General features: G+C 37.2%; 1 protein-coding gene across 1 annotated transcript in view; it reads right to left on the bottom strand.

Annotated features, from left to right (window-relative positions):
* Positions 1-3,560: 3,560 nt before the first annotated feature.
* LOC126979392 (glypican-1) overlaps positions 3,561-22,881 on the bottom strand; it is a 149,034-nt gene continuing 129,713 nt past the window's right edge. Inside the window, exons 3-11 of the mRNA XM_050828669.1 lie at positions 22,497-22,620; positions 21,980-22,090; positions 16,054-16,210; positions 11,215-11,377; positions 9,253-9,828; positions 8,678-8,831; positions 7,182-7,363; positions 5,902-6,027; positions 3,561-5,156 (exon numbers count right to left, since the gene is read on the bottom strand). Coding sequence (XP_050684626.1) covers positions 4,843-5,156; positions 5,902-6,027; positions 7,182-7,363; positions 8,678-8,831; positions 9,253-9,828; positions 11,215-11,377; positions 16,054-16,210; positions 21,980-22,090; positions 22,497-22,620 — 1,907 coding nt within the window. The 3' untranslated portion in view covers positions 3,561-4,842. The remainder of the gene's footprint in view (positions 5,157-5,901; positions 6,028-7,181; positions 7,364-8,677; positions 8,832-9,252; positions 9,829-11,214; positions 11,378-16,053; positions 16,211-21,979; positions 22,091-22,496; positions 22,621-22,881) is intronic.

The following is a 22,881-nucleotide window of genomic DNA, read 5'->3' as shown; positions in this document are numbered from 1 at the left end:
CTTCAAATATATCATTGGTCACGCATAATCGGGTTGTTAGGTTTTCTATACGCTTCTATATTCCAAGTCTATGGTTTCAGGACACGATGAAGCGACGACAAGCGGTTGAGCCGTTCATATTACCTGGGCCACTTAAATATTATAACATTTCTATCTAAGTTGTATTTTATAATGCCCTAGGTATCCATTTTAATTTTATGATTTGTATGTCTGGAAAGTACTTTGACAGAGGGAGTTCAAAATCAAACACCTACATAATATTTGTTACAATATTTTATTTACACATTACTTAGTAATATTATAATCTTTATAAAAACTTTCGATACTTAATCATTCAATATTCATACAATAATATGAATTAAATTGATTTGTTACATGTATAAAAAAATTAAGATGACAATAATTCATTTTAATTAAATATATTTTTCAATAAGCTGTTTTGTTCTTCGCTACAAGGGTTATTAATTCATCGTACATACCTATCTACATTATTTATTATAGGTTAAGAATGATTTATTCAATGAGTTCAGTAAATCTACTAGATGGGATACTTTTATGTAATTTATTCATCTCTTACATGGAAATAGCCTTGGCATTATCAGTTTCTTACAATTTTAGATTGAGGATTGGTCTCCGCTTCGCTCCGACTAGATACCGCAGGCGTAGTCGCAAAGTGCGGCAACTAATAACGAAATAAGAAAGACACTGGGATCACATATCATCACTAAGTATTTTGAATTTTATTAAATTCAATATAAAATAAAACAAAGCGTATGAAACCACGCATCAACACACAAGAATCTAATAGTTACCGTAATAAGAAAGCTATTGTTCATAGGTAGTGCGGTATCTAGTTGGAGCGCACTAATCCTTCATCTAAGCTTACAATGATGTAAGATGACTGCCAAAACAATAAAAATTAGTAAGGTTGCAACTTCAAAAGTTTCAAGGTAAGTAAGATTTTTAAGGTTCAAATCAAAATTTTGGCAAGTGACATTTTTTTGAAAGCATTTTGCTAAAGATACTATTAGAGAATCAAAATATACAGAAGTAATTAAAATCATTATGTGACTTGAGAATCAAATTCTAACAATGTAACACTTTATATCGTATATTTCTAAGTTGTATTTGTTCTACAATTTGCAGTTTTGATGAGTTTATAAATTTAAAACATATATTCCATTATTAAAGTTTTTATTTCATATAACATGAAAATGTATCTCAAAACGAGTCACATCAACTCCAGAAAAACCGATAAAACATTAACAATATTTGATTTAATGGTTGAAAGAATCCCAAGAGGTTATACTGTAAAATGTAGAATGCTATGCACAGGCTATCATAACCATTGAGCATCTATTGTTTTGTATCAAGCGGCTCTATAACTGACTTATAACCTCTTCGGTTGAATTGTAACTGTTTATAACGCAATATATAGACACAGTAGTGTGATGGTACCCTGTTACATCAAACATATACTACATCAACATCTATCAATATATTTACATAGCAATTCCTAAACTTCCATATTGAACATGAAACACCCAATTAAATACACCTATATTACATAATATATGTATTTGCACATTTAAATCAGTAAATTGAATTATTTATAACACAAACTTATAAGTAAGTAAGAAAATGGCGGCATTTAATGATCGCACGAATGCCTACTTAACCGTTATCATAAAAAAATAAATTCAAAAATGAAAAAACCATAATTCACCTATATTACTAAATTTTCTATTATGTCGTTTCAGAGTAACCTGTTAAGAAAATTTCAATTATTTACTTTATTTTTGGTATTTATTTTTTTATGGATACAGTTACGAGGCTTACCCGTGTGTTTATTTAATTTCACCATTGTTAGACTACTGTATTTTCTCAGTTGTATATTATAATTATTGTTGTATAACATGAAGAATTGTTGTCTAGTGGAAACAACATATCGGGTGCAAGCCTGAAGTGAAGACTACATTATATTTAAGTAGATGGCACGATATAAGTCTAACTTGGTCCCACAACTTGCACGTGTATCGAATTAAAACATTTAACGGTATTCACTTTGTGCGATTAAATGACTATATTATTATTCTAGATTACTTATATCTAAGTTTGCGTATACATCTAATATATAACAACTGTCGATGAGTAGGAAAATCAACTTTATTTCCCCGAAATACGATTGAAATTAGGCCAGTGCACCAATTTCACATTTCTGGATGCTCTATTATATATTTTCATCGCTTAACGCAAACCTAACATATTTATTTACACGCGCAACAATCTGACGCAAATATAATGACGAAAATTGTTTAATAAAGTCATTCGGTAAAAGATTGTTCCTTATTAATATCGTACGCTTTTAAAAGTAAGCAATACGCATTATATCATATTATTATTATTGTTTCATGGCAGTTTTTTCTTATAAATATGAAACTGATTTAATTTATTTAGTATCAAGCAAAATCATGTAATTTTTTGGATATTATATTATTATATAAAAAAATTAAGCTCGTGCACATCGGCAGCGAGAAACAGCGAAAAAGCAAATCAGTCTTAACTTACATCGAAAGTTAAACTAAGTTGTATCTACAGTAAAACACTTAACGCTAACGCACAGCTTTGTACAGGAGCCCGCTCGCAGCTTGACACAAGACCCCGGTCGCGAATCAAATTATTGCGGTCATTGACATGCTTAGTGTTCGTGTCGCACGCGTATAAACATCTACCAATTATTTTTCGCAGCGATGGTACAGTTATCAAGGCGAGTGACTCCGTAACCGTTGACTATAAAAGCGGACAGACAGATCGTTGTTATCTCTGGCTTGTTAGTGCGCGGATTTCGCCTTCTATTTGGACGTTCAACAATACAATAATGACTAACGTCAGGTAATCCATTACTGAATGTTGCAATAATGACTAAAGTCAGATAATCCATTATAAAACGTTCCAATAATGACTAACGTTAAATAATCCATTATTCAACGTTACGATAGTGACTAACGTCAAATAATCCATTATTAAACGTGACGATAATGACTAACGTCAAATAATCCATTATTAAACGTTACGATAATGACTAAGGTCAAATAATCCATTATTAAACGTTACGATAATGACTAACGTCAGATAATCCATTATTCAACGCTACGATAATGACTAAGGTCAAATAATCCATTATTAAACGTTACGATAATGACTAACGTCAGATAATCCATTATTCAACGTTACGATAATGACTAAGGTCAAATAATCCATTATTAAACGTTACGATAATGACTAACGTCAGATAATCCATTATTCAACGTTACGATAATGACTAAGGTCAAATAATCCATTATTAAACGTTACGATAATGACTAACGTCAGATAATCCATTATTAATTAACAGTGCTCCGAAATTTAAGAGATTGATCCAATGAAGACAAGTTACAAGTGTATGTTGGATTGCATAATAACATACTGAACGAAAATAAAATGAACTTATTTTCACGTAAAGAACATCGAATCTGAACCATCTCTTATATTCCAGGTTAGAAAAAAATTAAGACAACAAAATGATTTCACGATTTATTTTGTTCATTTTCCTTTTTCTATGCTCTTTTCATTTGATGCTTGTTTCATTGTTTTAAGTTGTAATATCGGCACGAGAATAACGGTCATATTCAAATATGGACTGAACGTTATATCCGCCATTTTGATATAAGTCTCTCTTAGCACGCACAAGCCAACGCGTAATCTAAACACACACACATTAGTGACAGTAATATACAAAATATTGTATGTACTTATATTTGCTACCTACGATCATAATTTACAATTTTATATACAAGACCATTAAATAAATACACAATTTGGCTGAAAATTATCTAAAACTTCAAAACCTATATTCATTGGGATAAAAACGAAATTTAGTTATTGTCGATCACGTATAACGACTATATCGCATACAGGACTTATCAAGAATGGGACATTCATAACTCGCACGGTTATAATAGTAGTGACATAGAGTAAATAAATACTAGTGTTATATGTTCTGTCTGTTTTCAATCACACGATATTTCTGTTAAAATCCAAAACGAAGATTAATTAATTTAAAAATTCATATTTATCTCTGAGTTGATGTTGAGTTGCATTTATTATTTATGATGAGTTAAGACCACAGATTTGTATTTTTTTTTATTAATGACTTGGTAACTAGGAATTTAAGTCAAGATTAAGTCCATAGATAAAATTACAACACTAGTATGTATTTACACTAGAGCTATTTGCTATGTCTTAGACTATTGAAATAAGTCAAAGGGAGTGCACGAAACAATAACACTAAATAGCATGATTAGTGTATCTGTGGTAATTTTTTTTCAGCAAACGGAACAGAGTTTCATACCCTCCCTCCACGTAATTTCCCCAGTCTAAGCGTTGTTGTAGTCTGTTTTTGAATGTTTCGTCACAGTATTATCACAGGGGTGTGTAACGTCTCTTTAAAAAGCTGACTAAGGATCGCAGTAGACACGAGCCACAGTGACTACGAATCGCAATGACCGAAAAACCATACGTGGCAAAGACTACAAACCGCAGTGATCGGTTTACGCACATTACAGTGATTGCGAATCGCAGTAACCGGAAAATATGCTACGGTGTCTACGAATCGAAGATGCCAAGCGTAGCATTAACAGTCGCACTGACTACGATCACTGTGATCTTAAACCGCAGAATGGCCACATTTTAGCAATGTCGCACTGACTAGCGCACACGACAGTGCAATACGCACTATTATTCTCACGAGTGCCCGCGCACCGAAATAAATATATTATGCTAGAAATAAATTACAATGCCGTTTTAGAACAGATCCGTGACAATGGTGCCGAACCAGGCGCAGACGACGGGCAGTGCGTACGTAAAGAGCGCCTTCTGTAGCGACGGCCGGTCCGCAGACCCGGCAACCGGTTGTTCCCGGACGGTTTCTTGACCGGTAGGAGGCGTCTCGGGTTGTCCGGCGTCCGGGATTTCGTCCAGTATTCGCGGTTGAACGTTGTTAGTCTCCGGACCTTCAACAACGTTAGGCACGATCGGGACCTCGGCAATCGGCTGTCGGATCGTCGGCTCATTTATTTCCGGCTCCGGTTCGACACGGCTGGTGTGGTCGCCCGAGCCTGAAACACAAAAACACAGATTCTAATTTTCAAATTACAAAAAAAAAACAACCTCCAAAATCATCCCACAAAGTTAGCATCATTGGTATTTGAATAAAGCTAGGTACAACACAGTCGAATTGGGAACCTCCTCCTTTTTTGAAGTCTGTTAAAAAGGCAAGATATTTAGGTGCCTCAAGGGCTCACTGAAAGAAACTGTGTACGCATTTGCGATATTTTATTAATATGTAATGAAACTAAACTGTTTTTGAAAGTTGATTACTGATGATTAGAAATGGGTCAGGTCTGACGAGAACTTTCAAAAAAGATCTAAAGTCATTCAGGCTTCACAGACTGTAGCTAAACTTCGAACAACAAGTGAGCTTAAGTAAAAACAAGTGAGCTTAAGTAAAACTAAGCTATGCTGCCAGTATTCTTCACTTCCAAGTAGTGATAGATTTTACTAACGTACTAAGATAATTTATACGTCTAGATAGACCCTCTTGCAGCTAGACAACTGAAGAAAACAAAGTAATAAAAAACAAAGAAATAAATAAGTTTTTACATTAGTGTGCGTGACAAGCTACGTCTTACACTCGCGATTTGTATGTCACTTTGTGTTAGTGTGCGTGCATTCCTAAAAATGGATGTTATCTGTCGAATACAGCCACAGTCTATCGAAGTGTGGATTATCTAAATAATGAGCATTATTCTATATTGAGCGGTCTAAGTAATGATTATTAACTAATATACATAAAAATAGTACCTTCTGGATAATCATCACCATCTTCATCATCGGTGAACTCCTCATCGATGTGATCACCCGAACCGGAACCGGAGCCCTGGATGTTTTCCGTGAAGTCCATCGAGGCAGCCGCTTGTAGATCTTCGGCTGCAACATTTAAGTACATTATTAGTTTATATTAATATTATAAAAGCATTTATAGTACCTAAAAAAGAAACAATGCGGGTACCTATAATTTAAAGATCAAAACAAAAATATCTACAACTTGATAATTCTAACAACTTAGGGACTATCCACTAATTACGTTACACATTAAGGAGGGGGTCGTCCGACCGCGAGAGGTCGCGGGTTCGAGTACCGCATCGTTCATAAATGTTGTTTGTAAATTTAATTTGTGAAAGTTAATCTCAGAAATGATGGTTATCACTTTTAAATATTAAAACCTTAATGTCAGTTATCTCCGAGGGTGGTGGTGAGTATTCCGCATCGTCCAACGGACTTTTTCCGAACTTACAGTAGTTTCAATAAATTAAATAACAAAAGTGCGACAAATATTCAAAAGAGCAAAGATTATCGTCGCAAAGAAATGTTTATGCTGTCTATACCTAGAACGCAGAATTATTATGGTGAACGAGTTAGAAGGTTTCTTATACCAAAACTATTAAAAGTAGGGTCTAGGCATATCTGAAAGGAGCCCAATGCCAAAAGCGAATACAAAAGGAACATTCTAGCTCATTTGTTAAAAAGTTTAAAGGTAAGTCGAAGGTAACTTTAAACTCCATATAATTATATGGGAACTGTTTCTCTGCCAATAAACTGCTGTTTGGCGGGTCTGTACTTGTATTGTGTATTTAGAGTGAGTATAGACTTGTATTATTCATTTGAATAGAACATAAGCTAAAATTTGAAAACTTTCCAAATAATTCTAGAAATCTCTAGATCGTTCTAGAACAATCCCAAACATTTTAAATGATATACAGATAATATATATAGATTACTAGCTGACCCAGCAAACGTTGTATTGCCGATATTAAAATCGCGATACTAAAGTAACTGTTGATCATAGATAGGTGAAAATTTGAAGTTGTATGTATTTTTTAATGCTGACTCATAATCCAAAAAAAATGTAATAAAAATTAAAAAAAAAATTGTGGACCACCCTTAACATTTAGTGGGATGAAAAATAAATGTTGTCCGATTCTCAGACCTACCCAATATGCACTCAAAATTTCATGAGAATCGGTCAAGCCGTTTTAATTTTATATAATAGATCATCAGATATTGAATACAAGTTTAATTACCGGTATCTTTCCAGTGCACTTCGACGCCATTGTACGCGTCCTTGAGGCGTGCCGTGAGCGCTCGCAGCGTGTCGAGTTGCGTGCGCACGTGCGGGCCAGACACGTGGGGAGCGTTCACCGCACGCACCTCGGGGTTGGACGCCAGAGCTGACGTGCCATCGCCCGCTGCTATAGACGTGTACCTGCCAACAGAACATTTTTATCATTACAACTTCTTATAGAAGGGTAAACCGCTTGGTAACGTAACGCGTTACGGCGCCAGTCTCTCTAGCTTCCCTTTCTCTCACGCATAGGGCAGCAGTAGGCAGGCTCCTCCTCTCTCACTCTAACCAATTGTTACTTTTATAGGATTAAATAATGATACTAATAATGTACTTACTTCTAATGTACATTAACTAAGAATATAATATATTTAGTAATCAATAGAAGATTTTATTAATTAATAAGCTTTCCTTACATTATCATATTAATATACATAAAATTTAAGTAATAACCTAAGCTTTCCACAAGTTAAACAATTTGAATATTAAACAGTTCAATTTAGAATAGTTTAACTTACGAGTATCACTTCTGTCGGGTGTCCTGAGGCGCACACGTTTTTTTTTTTTATTTCATTAATTATTATTAATTTTTCATAATACGTCCACTGCATCGGCAGGGATTGGATTTGCCGATGCAAGTACCAGCAATCAGATAGCCGATGCCAGTTCATTCAGATTTCCTTAGTGCGGAGCATAATCAGTGATCGGTATTACGTATGACGTCATTGGCTGCACGCGCCGCAAGTGGCCTCTCGGAGCATTGGTGTCGACATTGCCGATGTGCGGATCAGTGGATGCTCTTGTTTGACTCTTACAATTAATACTACAGTCCGTGTGATGCAATAGCGACCTGTGGATGCTTAGCTTAAATCGTAGTTCTCGCTCATGACATTGATAGCAATAATGATCTCGAAGACAGCGTTTGTTTACATTCAACCCTATGTACCAGTCAAATCATTGTCGGATTTCAGCGTTAGTAGACGTCGTGATATAATTTTTAAATCGTCTCTATATTACTTATATAACAGTCTATTATGTTTGTATGTTCCTTCTCCTTTAGTTCTTTATTTTTCGATTTTTACAGAGCCTTATATTGTTTATTTAAATATGCGCATATTAATACCATCAAAACACAAGGTCGACCGCGTCGCGTGTACTCTTAAGCTAGCAATTAAACATAATATAGTGTATGTTTATAAAACAGTACTATCAGAACCTATACCGTAATTTTAATAGTAAAAGCAACCTAATTCGTACATGGTCCTTCGAGCCGGATTTATTCGTGCGTAAACAGGGATGAATGTAAATTGTAAACACACACTACCCATTGTTCTACAGTCCTCTGCCTGTCGCACAAAAAATCTGCCTCTTTGGGCAGCGCCAGGGACAGTGACAAGTACTTTCCTATAGAAATGCTCACTGCAGCATGGCATGAGATATTGTAACAGAACTTACGTGGCGACATGCGTCCCATTGAAGCAGGGCGCGGATGTGATGCTGGCCGAGGAACAGAGCAGGGCTGGCAGGTGTGACCAGTAGTGGTGGGAGCTGCGGACCCGGGCGCGGGTCTCACGGACAAGTCGCTCCAGCGCAGGACCACCTTCCGCACCTATACAATTAATTGAATCTTTTAAATATTACGGCAACCATAACACCGTACATTGTAGTCCTTCGAGCCGGATATGAACCAGCGACCTATGGATATAGAAAATTATAATGGGATGTAACCTTGCCAAAGTAATTTAATCGAACTAGAAGCTCCTGAATAACATTGAAAATACGTGTAATCATTTCGCGAGGGTATTTGGCCGAGTCTGTGGCAGCATACCAGTAATGGTAAATATGGCATCACATTCGAGTTCTAACTAGAGGCGTGAGATAATGGTTATAGTCATTTGGTATTATTGTTTATATATATTTTGCATCATGGTATTTTCCGCCTTCGCCCGTCTAAAGAATTACAAGATAGAAGAATTGGTCCTTCTTATAAGGTATATTCTTAGATAGATAGCTTATAACAAATGTCTTACCATGGCTATCCTCTAGTTTCCCCGCAGGTTGCTTCTTCTTCTTTGAACCTCGTTTACCGTCGAACTCATAAGGCCTGAAGTCAATTTCACCTCCAGCCGCTTCCGGCTCTGCATCTCTCTTCTGTCTCTCATGCTCATCCAGCTCTTGCAGACTGATATCTCCATTCATGTACTGCAGAAATCTCGATCTTGATAGAGCCTGATACATCAGTTCTTTTGTTGTCTGTTTAATATCTTTCGGAGAACGAAGACCGAACATTAACGGGTCGTCGTTCACGAGGCTTTCGAAAGAAGTTTCTATTACGAAATCGTCGATATCATTCGATTTTTGGCTCCAGTCAAAATCTGGGACAGATCTGGCCGAGCGACGAGCCCTATCTGGTGCGAAGAACGGGCCAGTACTTCCTCCTCCACCCAATACTGGCTTCCCGCAGCCCGAAAATATTTTCTGAGATATTTCTTGGTTGCGCTCTTGAAAACTCATAATCGCTTCGGATATTTTGATGTCTATTGGCCCGACCACCATTGCAATATTAAAAGGACCCAGAAGACGGTCAGCCACTTTCTCGACAGCATCTGAAAATCAGATCATAAATTCAGTCGAATGAATTTAAATGAATTTAAGCAAACAAGGAATTTTTTAAATGTCCAATATTAAGACAAGCTACAGTAGTTGTTAGAAAAACAATTTCGATGCGATGTAAAGTAAGTATACTTCTGTTTATGTTTCTAGGGCAAGATAAATATAAATTTACTGTAGAAGAAGTTATATACTTCTTCCACATTAAATTTATATATATATATACATAGTAAATAATAATAATAATATAATGTTGTAAATATCTGTATGTATATAATTTATTATACTTTTCAATATTAATCGTGTAAGTATGTATAGTGTATATATTAATTAGGACCCATTTATTTTCCTCATAGATCTTTCTTTCCTTAAATCATTAAAATTAAAATTCGTACAAAATAGGTTTTCAATCGCGCTTGTAAATATCCTTAAATGGCTTTCTGGTCTGCGGTAGTTTCAACCTGATATAATATGGTGAGCACAGGTAAAATTCCGAACAAATAAGGATTTTTGAAAAGTATAATGATGTATGAGCGACAAAATATAAACTAAAATCTGTAATTATAAAATTGCACACAAACACACACACGCAGATACACACACACACCGTTTAACATTCTATTGTAATTTTAAATGTGTAATTCAACTTTGGCCATATCATCAACTATGTTTTAAATTGTATCGCTGTAAGATTGAATTTGAGATTAGAAATTGACCAAATGAAATGAAAAAATGGGCGTTGCCAAGATTGCACGTGAGACATAACATGTTAAGTCTTAGGCTGAGATCTGTAGTGTAGTACTTAAACTTAATTTATGTAAGACTTAGCTGAGTGTCAGCTTAGCTTAAATTGCAATTTAGTTTTCATAGTCATTTGACAGCTGAAATTAGCTCAGATTAAGCTAAGACAGCTCAATACAATAGGGAAGTTTGCGCAAAGTTAAATTTTTTTTTTATAAATATTGACATTTTTACACAAATTATCTTGCCCCAAACTAGGAATAGCCTGTACTATGGTTGCAAGACAACGATATATTTATTACAATATACTTAAACATACATAAATACAAATAAACATCCATGACTCAGGAACAAACATTCATATTCATCATATAAATGTTTGCACCTACTACCACCTCTAGTTCAGTAAGCAGGGTCACGAGCCAATGGGCTATAGTTGTCAGTATTACGTAAGTAAAGTCCACTGTTTGAGCAAAGTCTAAGTACGCGCTATAGATCTCAGCCTTAGTAGCCAAGTCATTGCACAAATAATTATAATAACAATTGCACACTGCTTGGCGACAGAACATGGGGTCTTTGTGATCTATTTCTATCGATCTATCCGACACTAAACGAGCCTCCCAACAGTTCAGCTATCTCACCGACGTAAGCGTCCCACTGCTCGCTCAGGTCTCCCTGCAGCGGCAGGCAGCCGCGCAGCACATTGTGGCAGTATCTGCTGCAGGCCAGCGCCGAGTCTCCACCGCAGCTGCCGCAGAAGCGGAGGCGAGCCCACGCTGTAACACATTCCTGGGTGACGCCCACCTGGAATAACAAAAGCTTGATTATACTTAAGAATTATGTGTATGAACATCATTAGTTAAACTAAATTGGTAATCAAAATTTATAAACCTGCTCAACGCCAATCTATATATATACAATGAAAATGGTCCTTGTTTGAGGCTCTTTCACGCCTAAACGCCTTTTTCGAATTCCAAAGATCCTTCATTAATTTATTTCCTTTTAAAATTCGCCGGCGAATTTTGCATATTAGGAAATTGACTTGAGATGTCGCTCTTTCAAATCCAAACACCCATTACCAACTGTAAATTTGATGCTGTAGATAGAGCCGTAAGTTGAACAAGACATACCAAGATTTACGAACCAAACGTATATCGAACGGTTGGCTCAGTTGGTCACGGGTTCGAGCCCCGCATCGTTCATAAATTTTGGTTAGAAATTTAATTTAACTAATCCCAGAATAAGGGATTTTACTTTAAAATATAACAATATTTTTTTTCATTATTAGTATCATTATTTAATCCTATAAAAGTAACAATTGGTTAGAGTGGAAGGAGCCTGCCTACCGCTGCCGTATGCGTGAGATTAATGGAAGCCAGACAGACTGACACTGTAACGCGTTACGTTACGAAGCAGTTTAGCCTCCAATAAGCAGTTATCAATTCAAAACATACAAGTATTTGTATTTTGTAGAGTGCGTAATTGATAGCGTTTCAAAAGGCAACCTTTACTAAATTGCTATAAATCTTTGGACAAAACTGGTGTATTGATGAACCTAATTATGTATGCATATTATAGTTATGTTGTATGAACTTTCACACAAGTTATTTTGCCTTAACTACCCATAGCCTACTGTGGGTGCAAGACTTTTTTATAACAATAAGGGACGAGACGAGCAGGACGTTCAACTGATGATAATTGATATGCCCAGCCCATTAGAATGCAGTGCCGCTCTGGATTCTTAAAAACCCAAAATTTCTCAGCGGCACTACAATTGCGCTCGTCACCTTGAGACATAAGATGTTAAGTCACATTTCACTAGCTACGGCGCCCATCAGACCGAAACACAATATTGCTTACACATTGTTGCTTCACGGCAGAAAAACCTTGAAAAAACCTCTTGTGGTACCCATAATCTAGCCGGCATCCTGTGCTAAGGAGCGTTCCACTGGTAAATGTCCTAAGTCGCCTCTTACGATACCCTTGGGCTTGGGACTACCCTATTCTTTATAATATGCTCCGGCGAAGAACAAAGCAATACGATAAACATACTTAAATTCATATAAAAATGCCAGCTCGAATGTTTGTACCTACCGGGAATCAAACTCAAGCCCTCTAACTCAAGGAGCAGGGTCGCTAAACACTGACCTATACCGGTCGTAAAATAATGACATTAAACCTATCACCTTCCAATTCCTTGATCTTATAACATGAGATTTCTCAAGAAGAGTGTAATGTTTGCACAAATTACTCTGGGCGTCGGCACTTGGCAACCTCGAGCCGCTGACATCATCCACTTGAGCGAAGCGCGAAACAATTAGCAATCATAAACTTCTGAATCTCTACCAAGAATTACGACAGCTTAGACTGACGAATAAAATAGACAGAGAATGTGTTGCGACTTGCGACCAAAAAGGTGCAACCGTGGTCGCACGCACCAGCGGACGCCATTTATTTATTGAACACCATAAATGCTACAAAAAAGTGTTAATAATATTGACTTGTGATTGGTGTTTAACATTAATAATGTGTCGAAGTTGGATGAATAAGTCGAGGGGAGGTAATATAACCTAACGAATATTTTTTGTAAATATTAATATATATATCTATCGTCATTGACATCCGCAATACGTTAAAAATACATCAAAATAGCTTTTTTTGACATTCGCACTGTTAGAGAATTACTTTGAATATGATATTAAAATGAATGACTATTTTTATAAATATTCAGATATATATATATATATACACATATATATACATATATATAAAATCAAAAAATGTCACATTTTATAGATGTGTTATAAAAATTTATAATCATTCGTATAAAATATGACAGCACTCGCACTTTACTTTCCGTTGGGCTGTCTATAATATTTTATATCCTTTTTTGCGAGTGTGGGTGGGATGACCCGACCATAGGCATTAATTACTTCTTATTATAATTTTAATTATATTTGTCACAGCTGCGAATTATATTCATGTTATGATTAGGATTTTATCCTTACTATCAAATTACCAGATTCTAATAATTGTTTAGCTCTTATATTACTTTATAATCTTTGTATATGCTTGTTATATGTATGTAGCTATGCCTATCTGGAAATTAGTGTATTCATAAAGGGTTTCAACTCATTATAAATTATTATAAAAAATAATTAAATTTTAAGTAAATGCAAAAATCATCGTGAAAAATAATGTTGTGCAACATGTATTTTGGACCACTCGTCAATCTCAAATTCGAGCGCAATTTATTAAAATTACCTCCTTTTTCTTCATAATAGGTTTTAAATTGTTTCCGGAACCAGAATAATTCTAAAACCAACGTACACTCAGTTACCTCATAGAAATAGATCCTGCCGTTTCGGAGAGTAACCGGGACAAACGGTCAGACAGTCGGGAAGAATACATTTATTCAAACAAAACAAATGTTATAACTATATTTACAATATGATTACATAAAATTATTATTACACATTGCCACGTTGGATAGCTAGGCTGATCGGTTGACCGAAATAGCTGCCAGCGCTTGGGTTGCCACTAGCCCCATTGAGGCGAGAAGATAGTACTTTGTAGTCTCCGCGCCTCTGGGCCACACGGGCCAAGTGTCTCGACACAAAACGGCACAAACATGTAAGGCTTTCTTCCACGTACTACAAAGCTGTGGAATTCTTTCATGTGCGGTGTTTCTGGGACGATACGGCATGGGTGCCTTCAAAAAAGCGCCACCCTCCTTAAAGGCCGGCAACGCTCCTGTGATTCCTCTGGTGTTGCAAAAAAAATGTGGGCGGCGGTGATCACTTAACACCGGGTGACCGTACGCTCGTCCTGCTATTCCATAAAATAAAAAAAAAAACAATTTTTTTTTCCGCTTTCCCTTTTTATGTTACTATGTATCTCTATGATCTATAGAGCGTATTTAGACTTTGCTGACGTAAATCTCAGCTGAGTGCCAGCTTAGTATAATCTTTGATTTCATTTTTATAGTCATTCGACAACTTTAATTATACTGAGCTTAAGCTAGACAGCCCAATGGAAAAGTCAAGTTCGCGTTTTATCACACTCAGTTAAGTTTTACGTAAGGAAAGACTGAGTAAAGTCTATCTACGCGCTATAGATCTCAGCCTAAGTCTGTGTGACCGACTTTTTGAGTGGTAGGATTGGCACATTGGCGTGCATAAACGCTCGTTCGAGATTGCTTGCAATATTCATATTAAAATGCAAATAAAATAGAAACGCCGACATATGGCGCCGCGAGATCAACGCCTCTCTGAGTCACCAACTAAATTGGGCCATCGAAGGTCTTCGTACATCTCGTATCGTCTCACAATGCCGAAATTTGCAAGTCAAACTAATTGCCCGAGCCATTCGGGAGAGTTATTGTTTTAATTTGAATGTTGCCAAATTACTAACACCTAGATGGAAGGCCTACCGCAGTTTTATTATCTCAGTGACCGTGAGAGGCTTTAGAACAGCTACTGCCTTATGTGAAACTAAGTTTATGGCGTGCTAAAAAGATAATGTCGTAAAGTGTTGATGCAGGGTGTCTAGGGTCCCGTGGGACTCCTGTTAGGCATATTTGCAAACGTGATATTGCTAGCGACTTGTTCAAGCAGGAATTTCTGTATAAAAATATTTTTTTTTATATAAAAGGGGGCAAACTGGTAAAAGGCTCCCGTGATGGTGCAGCAACCACCCATGGACATCCGCAAAAACAGGGGTGGAGATGCATTGCCGGCCTATATAGTGAGACTATGCTCCTTTCTTGAAGGTCCCTAAGTATCGGTAATTGATTCCACAAAGTTGATGTACGAGGTAAGAATGTATTTGAAAAACGCGCGGTGTTGGAAAGCCAGACGTTAACGTGATGCGGCTGGAATCAAACTGATCAACCCCTTTCCACTCCTCGTGACAAATGCGGTAGAAGATGCAGACAGATACCACATCTTTACGCAACGCCAAAGAATCAAGCCGATTGGAGATGACTTGATCGTCGATGATTCGAGCCGCTCTTCGTTGTATCGTCAATTGTAACGGTCATATGGGAGAAACCGGTACTGGGCAGCACCCGCTCAGAAGGAGAACAGTACTCCATGTGAGGCCAAATTTGCGCCTCATATAGGTGCAGGCGGTGGCTTGTAATGAAGTACTTACTATACTATCTAGTAAGTACACCAAGCATTTTTTTTCTTTTTCGGATACAAAAATATGTTAACTATTTAGTCGGGCAAAATTGTGAAAAGTTTACTAGAATCGCATTATGAATATTTGTGTATAGAGGAGGAAGAATCACGAATTTCGTTTGATCACCTATAGCCAAAGCCTGCTCATGGAGGACACCAAGTACCTAAACCGAAGCTCACCTAAAAGGAATAACCTCAAAATACCTATCGGAAATCTAACTTCTACCAATTTTGAAAGTCAGATTCTATAAAAGCTCAGAAATCTTGCCAAGGAAATTATCAAGCTGTCAAGATTACCTGCACCATATTCCTGACAACTTCAGCACCAGACCGCAGCGCTTTGTGGAAGGTCCGAGTGGCCACGAACGCGCGCCGGAGCTGCACGGATAGTTTAGAAGGTACATCCTCGAACGGCTGGATGTCGCGCATGTGCTCGCTGACACACTTCAGGTATCTGGAATAGAGAATACTGGTTATCGACTGATCATCTTAGAAACGATTGGAGAATTATTCTAAGTCTAAGAAGGTGGCAAAGATTTAATTGCGGAATTGCCCGATGACTTACCGGCAGATTTTTTTTTAAAGAAAATAAGGTACGAGACGAGCAGGAAGTTCAGCTGATTACAATGCAGTGCCGCTCAGGATTCTTGAAAAACCTAAAATTTCTAAACGGCACTACAATTGCGCTCATCACCTTGAGACATAAGAGGTTGAGTCTCATTTGCCCAGTAATTTCACTAGCTACGGCGCCCTTCAGACCGAAACACAATAATGCTTACACATTACTGCTTCACGGCAGAAATAGGCGCCGTTGTGGTACCCATAATCTAGCCGGCCAGCAAAGGAGCCTCACACTAGTGATTATTGTGATGGCCTTGTTTTAGGCCGGGTCCATATTTCGTTTGTTATAAACGAAATAGAAAGACTATATGAGTCGAGTGAAAGAGATGAGAGAAATTAATATGTATGTGGACAAGCTATAATTGAAAACAAACACCAAAACACCGAGCTATTCGAGTGAATGTTAGACAATATGTAAATCTAATGAGAGTAGCTTCTCAATATCCGTGACTTTCACCTTAGTCTATGACGCTCAGTTTTCTAAATAGTTACTTATGATGAAGAGGCCATAATCCTGGGTAATTTAGAATTTCCGACTACCTACATTAAAGTCTGATCTACGAGAGATGGTTACTATAATGATTCGTATCTCGTCGCTTAATTAAAGCAATCTGTATTGCGGGAGACGCTTAGAGCCTCTTAAGCTAAGTTTTGCGGTGTACAAGGCACGCAGCTGTTGTCAAGCACAAGGAACTATTACTACTGTTACAGATTTTTTTGAAGTAAAACTTATTTCCGCACGTACGACTAAGAAGTAAGCTGCTTAACATTCCAAAATCGGGAAGTGCCTTAAGTGGCACTAGATTTTTTTTATATACACAAAAATCGAAAGTGCCGTACGGCACACTACGCCCTGACCAAGTTCTAACCCTCATTTTGTTTATGAGATAGTTTATTTTGCATGGTCTTACAGCTTGTTTCAAAAGCTTTATTATACTATCTCTCATATCATCCTTGTTATAAGCAATCTATTTATACACGTAAATTAATACGCATTGACAGGCCGTTGCGCGCGCTACAAAAAAAAAAGCCCGCTGAGTTTCTTGCGCCCATTCTTCTCAGGTCTGAGGCAGTCTCTTTTGAATGGGTGGTAGATTTTGACGTTCAATAAGTGATTTTAAATCCTATTTTGAATAAAAATATTTGGATTTGAATTGCGCCGATCTACACCGTACCGCGGCGCGAGGGCACTTGACGATTAGATAAGAAGAAGAACAGAAAAGTGTAATCAGGCGTGGCGAACGGAAGTTGTCAGCGATCGCCTCCCTCGACCATATTTTAGGGAAGGGAACGACTCATCCCACGCCGCCACAAGCAGCATAGACCAAGTATAGTAACTAGACATCGGTTTGGCGTGGTCAACATGAGACAGATAATATCCTTTATATAAAGGTACATAATATAACACAAGTGTTCTTTCACTATCACTTTTACATCGTAAAACACAACATCGCACCATATTTTCTATTGATTCTACTTAAAATTGCAACTGATGTTGAATAAATAGTGGATATTTCACACGTTTCACGAGTTTTATGTGCAGGGCTGTCAAGTTTGTTTAGCACACCGTGTGTGCTGACCTTGAAAAAACCGGCACGCATGGCGAATCAAAAAATCTAATCTCACTATCTCATTTCTTTACATAAGAGTCGCATAAGTTTTTCTTTTTCTCGTGTGAGTGAGACGAAGCTATCAATTAGTCTAGTTACTATACTTGGTCTATTCATTTAAGCGAGCATGATGAAACCAAAAGTAGCATATCCTATGTTTCACACATCATACATACATATAAATGTGAGAAATAGGTTATGAAACAGCTTCTGTGTCATCATACATTTGTTCGGTGATAATAATATCAAGAGTGATATTATGCACTTCAACTATGCGATGTTAATTCCCTACGATGCAAATAAACGTGTTTATTATTTCCACGCTTATTAATAAAAACTGCAAGTGTGTTTAACTCGAGTTGTCGTTTACGACCGCTTTGGAGTCGTCTTTTTTCCTATAAACAGATTGGAATGTGGAATTTCTACTCAGAACCGCTCGCTTCCCGCCAGTCTGTGATGAGGCTAAGCACACTGCAATTGCTGAACAAGGTTTTAGTTTCGGCATGATTCTGAGTGCCATGTGGATTTTTTTAATGAAAATAAGGGACAAGACGAGCAGGCTGTTCAGGTGATGGTAATTGATACGTCCTGCCCATTACAATTCAGTGCCGCTCAGGAATTTTGTACAACCCCAAAAATACTGAGCGGCACTACTATTGCGCTCGTCACCTTGAGACATTAGATGTTAAGTCTCATTTGCCCAGTAATTACAATAGTTACGGCGCCCTTAAGACCGAAACACAATAATATTTACACACTACTGCTTCACGGCAGAAATAGACGCCTTTGTCCACAAGTTCCAACTCAGAATCTTGCCGGCTCTTAATATTGACATATTTTTACACAAATTATCCTGCCCCAAACAAGCCATAGCCAGTGACTGTGGCTGCAAGACAACCATATCATCATATTTTTTTTAACCATTTCTGACGGAAGACGTCCACTGCTGCGGACAATGGCCTACCCCAAAGCTACATTGTCTGTTTTCATTTTGGGGGTTTTTTGGCATAATCGCCACGCTTGGCAGGCGGGTTGGCGATCGCAGTAGATTGGTGCTCTTTCAGAAACGGGATCCCGCAAACTGTTTAGAATTTAAGAACGCCATCTGAAGTTAATTTTCTAATACTTAATTATTGGGATTGATCAGACTATCAACTGTAAAGTAGATAGTAGTAAGAGCAACAACCTGAGAGTTGAACAAAACGTACCATGATTTACAAGATCACGCGGGATGCGGACGGTTGACTTAGTTGATAGAACCCTGGGACGAAACCTAAGAGGCGCGGGTAAGAATCCCACCGAATTGCGAAACTGAAGTGGCAGTGGGCAGGGCACATAGTTCGACGGACAGATGGCCGTTGGGGCAGTAAAATCCTCGAAAGGCGACCACGCACTTGAAGGTACAATGTGGGTAGGTCCCCCATAAGATGGACGGACGATTTGGTCAAGACCGCCGGAATACTTTGGATAAGGGCAGCGCAGGACCGATGATCGTCGTGAAGATCTTTGGAGATGCCTTTGTCCAGCGAAGCACGTCTTCCCGCTGATGATAATGATATTCTAGACTTGAAGTTACCTACATGGTGTTTTTTCTTGGACGAACCATCGTCCACGCAATCATATTAATTTGCCGGAATTCTACAAAAGGTCACAATCTGACAAATTTCATGTCAACGCCAAGTAAATTGAATTAAATAATTGTTTTACCATTTCAGTACGAAAACCCAAACACATACAATTAAATATAAACCGACACGACGTAAATAACGAGCAATACACTGTGCCAACAAAGATGGCCGCCTTAATTATATTCCTCGACAGTTCACTACAATTTAGTTAACTTACACCGACTATTGTCTATGTTATTATGTTATGTTGTATTCAACATAACAATCAACAACTGTTATTTGCTTGCAGCATATTGCTGTACCAATCAAGGAGTTTTTAGTAAAATATTCGTGAAAGTTTTCATAACAACAGTGGAATATAAAATATTTCTTCTACCTCTAAATGGTCAAAGATTAACTTACTAATGTGGTTAGTCCCATATCTAAATCCAGTGTCCTGATGTTTGTGTCCAGTAAACTCCTAAACTTATGAACGGATTTAAATGGGAATTTTAAATGGAGTGCAGTTTAGTTCAACTTGAGAGATAGGATAGTTTTATTTCGATTTGGGACCCTAAATTATTTTCATTTCCAATATTTGTTTTATATGGACATATTTTCTACGAGAGAATTTACTGACGCACGGTTTGACAGTTCTGCTGTGAAACAATTTCATTTTAACAACAGGGAGCATATTTACGAAATAATTCTTGATGTTTTAAAATATTATTAACAAATTCAGAAAAAAAACAGTATTTTATTTATTATGTACAGAACATCGTCTGTCGGATCTTTATAATCAAAACTGAAACTAAAATGATATTTTAAGAAATAGAAAGAGAAGAAGTAGTAAGAAATCCTGTTAAATGCTTTAGTTTCGTTGTTGTTTGAAAAGACTTTCCCTAATTATTTTTAAGTATATACTTTAGCTCTAGTTGAAAAGTGGGTAAATTAGGCTATTTTTGATTTAAAATCTATGAATTAAGGGATCGTTCCTTAAAAAGTAAAGAATAAAAGATAGAATATTATAACATATACAATTAGCTGAAAATTAACACCTCAGATACATTTTCAACCAAAACAAAGCGCTTTGAAATGACTCGGTACTTAACAAAGTTTGTACTTTAATGGTCTCTATTTCGATGTTGATACGGTACATAATTGCATGTACACTTAGCAGTTATTCGGTGTTTACACAGGCATCTTCGAAAGCGATGTGATTTGACACGTTTATGTTCTCACGTTGACATAATACGGTGGCAGAGACTAAAGACATCACATAACTCACTCGGTTGGTCATTATTGTTTTGATAGTCGGTGACTCGGATTTATATACGAGATTTCGTCCGCGGCTTTTGTTTTTGTTGACGCTTTCGCGGTTATTACTACCCGGTTATATCTGGACCTAACGTCGATGACGTCACATCGTCGCTTTGTTACGGTGTGCAAGAAAGCATCAATAGGATATTATTATTAGTAAATAAACTACGATTTCTGTATTTGATGCCAGAAACTAAGTCTAAGTAACATCTTAGAACTATTTACAGGTAGATAGACGATGTAACATTTAAAGCACGACAAAACTAGAAAAGCAATGATTATAAGTGTCAGCAATATTATAATATTGATTACTTAATGTGTTAATAAGCGCTACCAACGTCATGAACTGCCATAAGACATTTGACGATATAAATGATTGATTAGATTAGATCAGACATCCCAATTAATTATAACATTAATTATTTAACTACTTACTGTGATAGTATTGTTTTATATAATTATTACTATAATTTTGGAAATAACTTTAATAGCATATTATATTCAGATCTTTGGTTAACTTGATTCGTATAAGTTAAAGCACTAATGTAGTGCCAACTAACAGTTGGTAGGATCATCACTGTGACGGTCGTGCCCTGTATGAGCCAGAGCGCTCAGTTCGAGAGAACATTACTAAGGCCCTCCGCGCACTAGGCAGCCACGAATTCCTGGCTGCGGCAGCCTATACAACGCGCCTGTTTGCACGGCAGCCAGTGTGTGTATAGGCGAATGTATGTGGCTGCGGTCAGTCTCCGCGCACGTGTTGTAGCAGTCAGACGTATTTTGCGTTCCGAATTTTTTTCGAAATATGACATTCGATACCGAGAAATTAATTCGGGAAATTGAAAGCAAGTCCATATCGCTCGACGGAAGGATTTAGACTAGTCGTCGATTGGCTGGTATAACTGGCTGCGTAGTCAGGCTGCCTGGTGCGCGGAGGGCCTTATGGTGAATTGTAAGGGGTAACGCTGCCCAAATTGTATTGAATTATTAGTGGAAAGTGTAAAATACAGATATTTTAGGTGCGTTTCAATTACCAACCCCTTCTACATAAGTAAATATACTCACTTTTCATCAAAACTGTACTGCGAGTTGAGAACGGTGAACATCTTCTGATAAAGGATGCTGAAGAAGCTGTCCATCATCACGTCAAAGTCACTGTCGCCTCGCGTGTAATACCTGAAGTTTAAAAAATGCTGAATCAAATTTGACGAACACGTCTTATTGAAAGCAATAATTATCGGCCATACAATCTTCTCTCAATGAAAGCATACTGAAATAAATAAGCCGTGCATGAAATTTTAGTTGGTTGGCACCAGGTCTGCCAAGTATACGGACGATGTCGGAGGGTTTCTTAATGTACTGTCGACTTATAACGCCTTTCTAAAGCCGTTAAACATTAAATTGTGAATATTTAAATTAATGGCGGTTTTGCCACGTCAACTCTGAGACCACATAACTATGAAATGATGCTTAGATAAATAATACGTCTTGGTCTACACTATAAATCGTATAATAATAATAATCCTATAAAAGACGTACGTATAAATGATCTACGAAATGAGGTTATAATTAGATGCCATACCTCTCTAACTGTTCGAACAACTGAACGAAGACATAGGAGTGTTGTTCATAGATCATGCCGTATGTCCGCTTGAACATGGCGTGAAACTCTTCTCGGGACAGCTGGAGGAGTTTTCTGAAGATTTCTGCAACAATATAAAAATAATCCATGAGCTGAGTGCATCATGTTCGAGGAACTTTAAAAATAAAATTTCTTACACGGTGTCTCCGAAGCGATATGAGACCTTCAATAAGGGCTACAACCGCGTGAAAGGCTAGCAACACTTTCGATTCCTCTGCTGTTGTGGGAGAGTGGCGGTGATCATTTTATCTTATTACTATTATTACATATTATAAAATCACTACATATTATAAAACAAAGTCCTCCGCCGCGTATGTCTATCTGC

Source organism: Leptidea sinapis, chromosome 3 (genome assembly GCF_905404315.1).
Source record: "Leptidea sinapis chromosome 3, ilLepSina1.1, whole genome shotgun sequence".
NCBI lineage: Eukaryota > Metazoa > Arthropoda > Insecta > Lepidoptera > Pieridae > Leptidea > Leptidea sinapis.
Note: the sequence above shows the minus strand (reverse complement) of the source record. Positions and strands in the feature narration are given on the sequence as shown.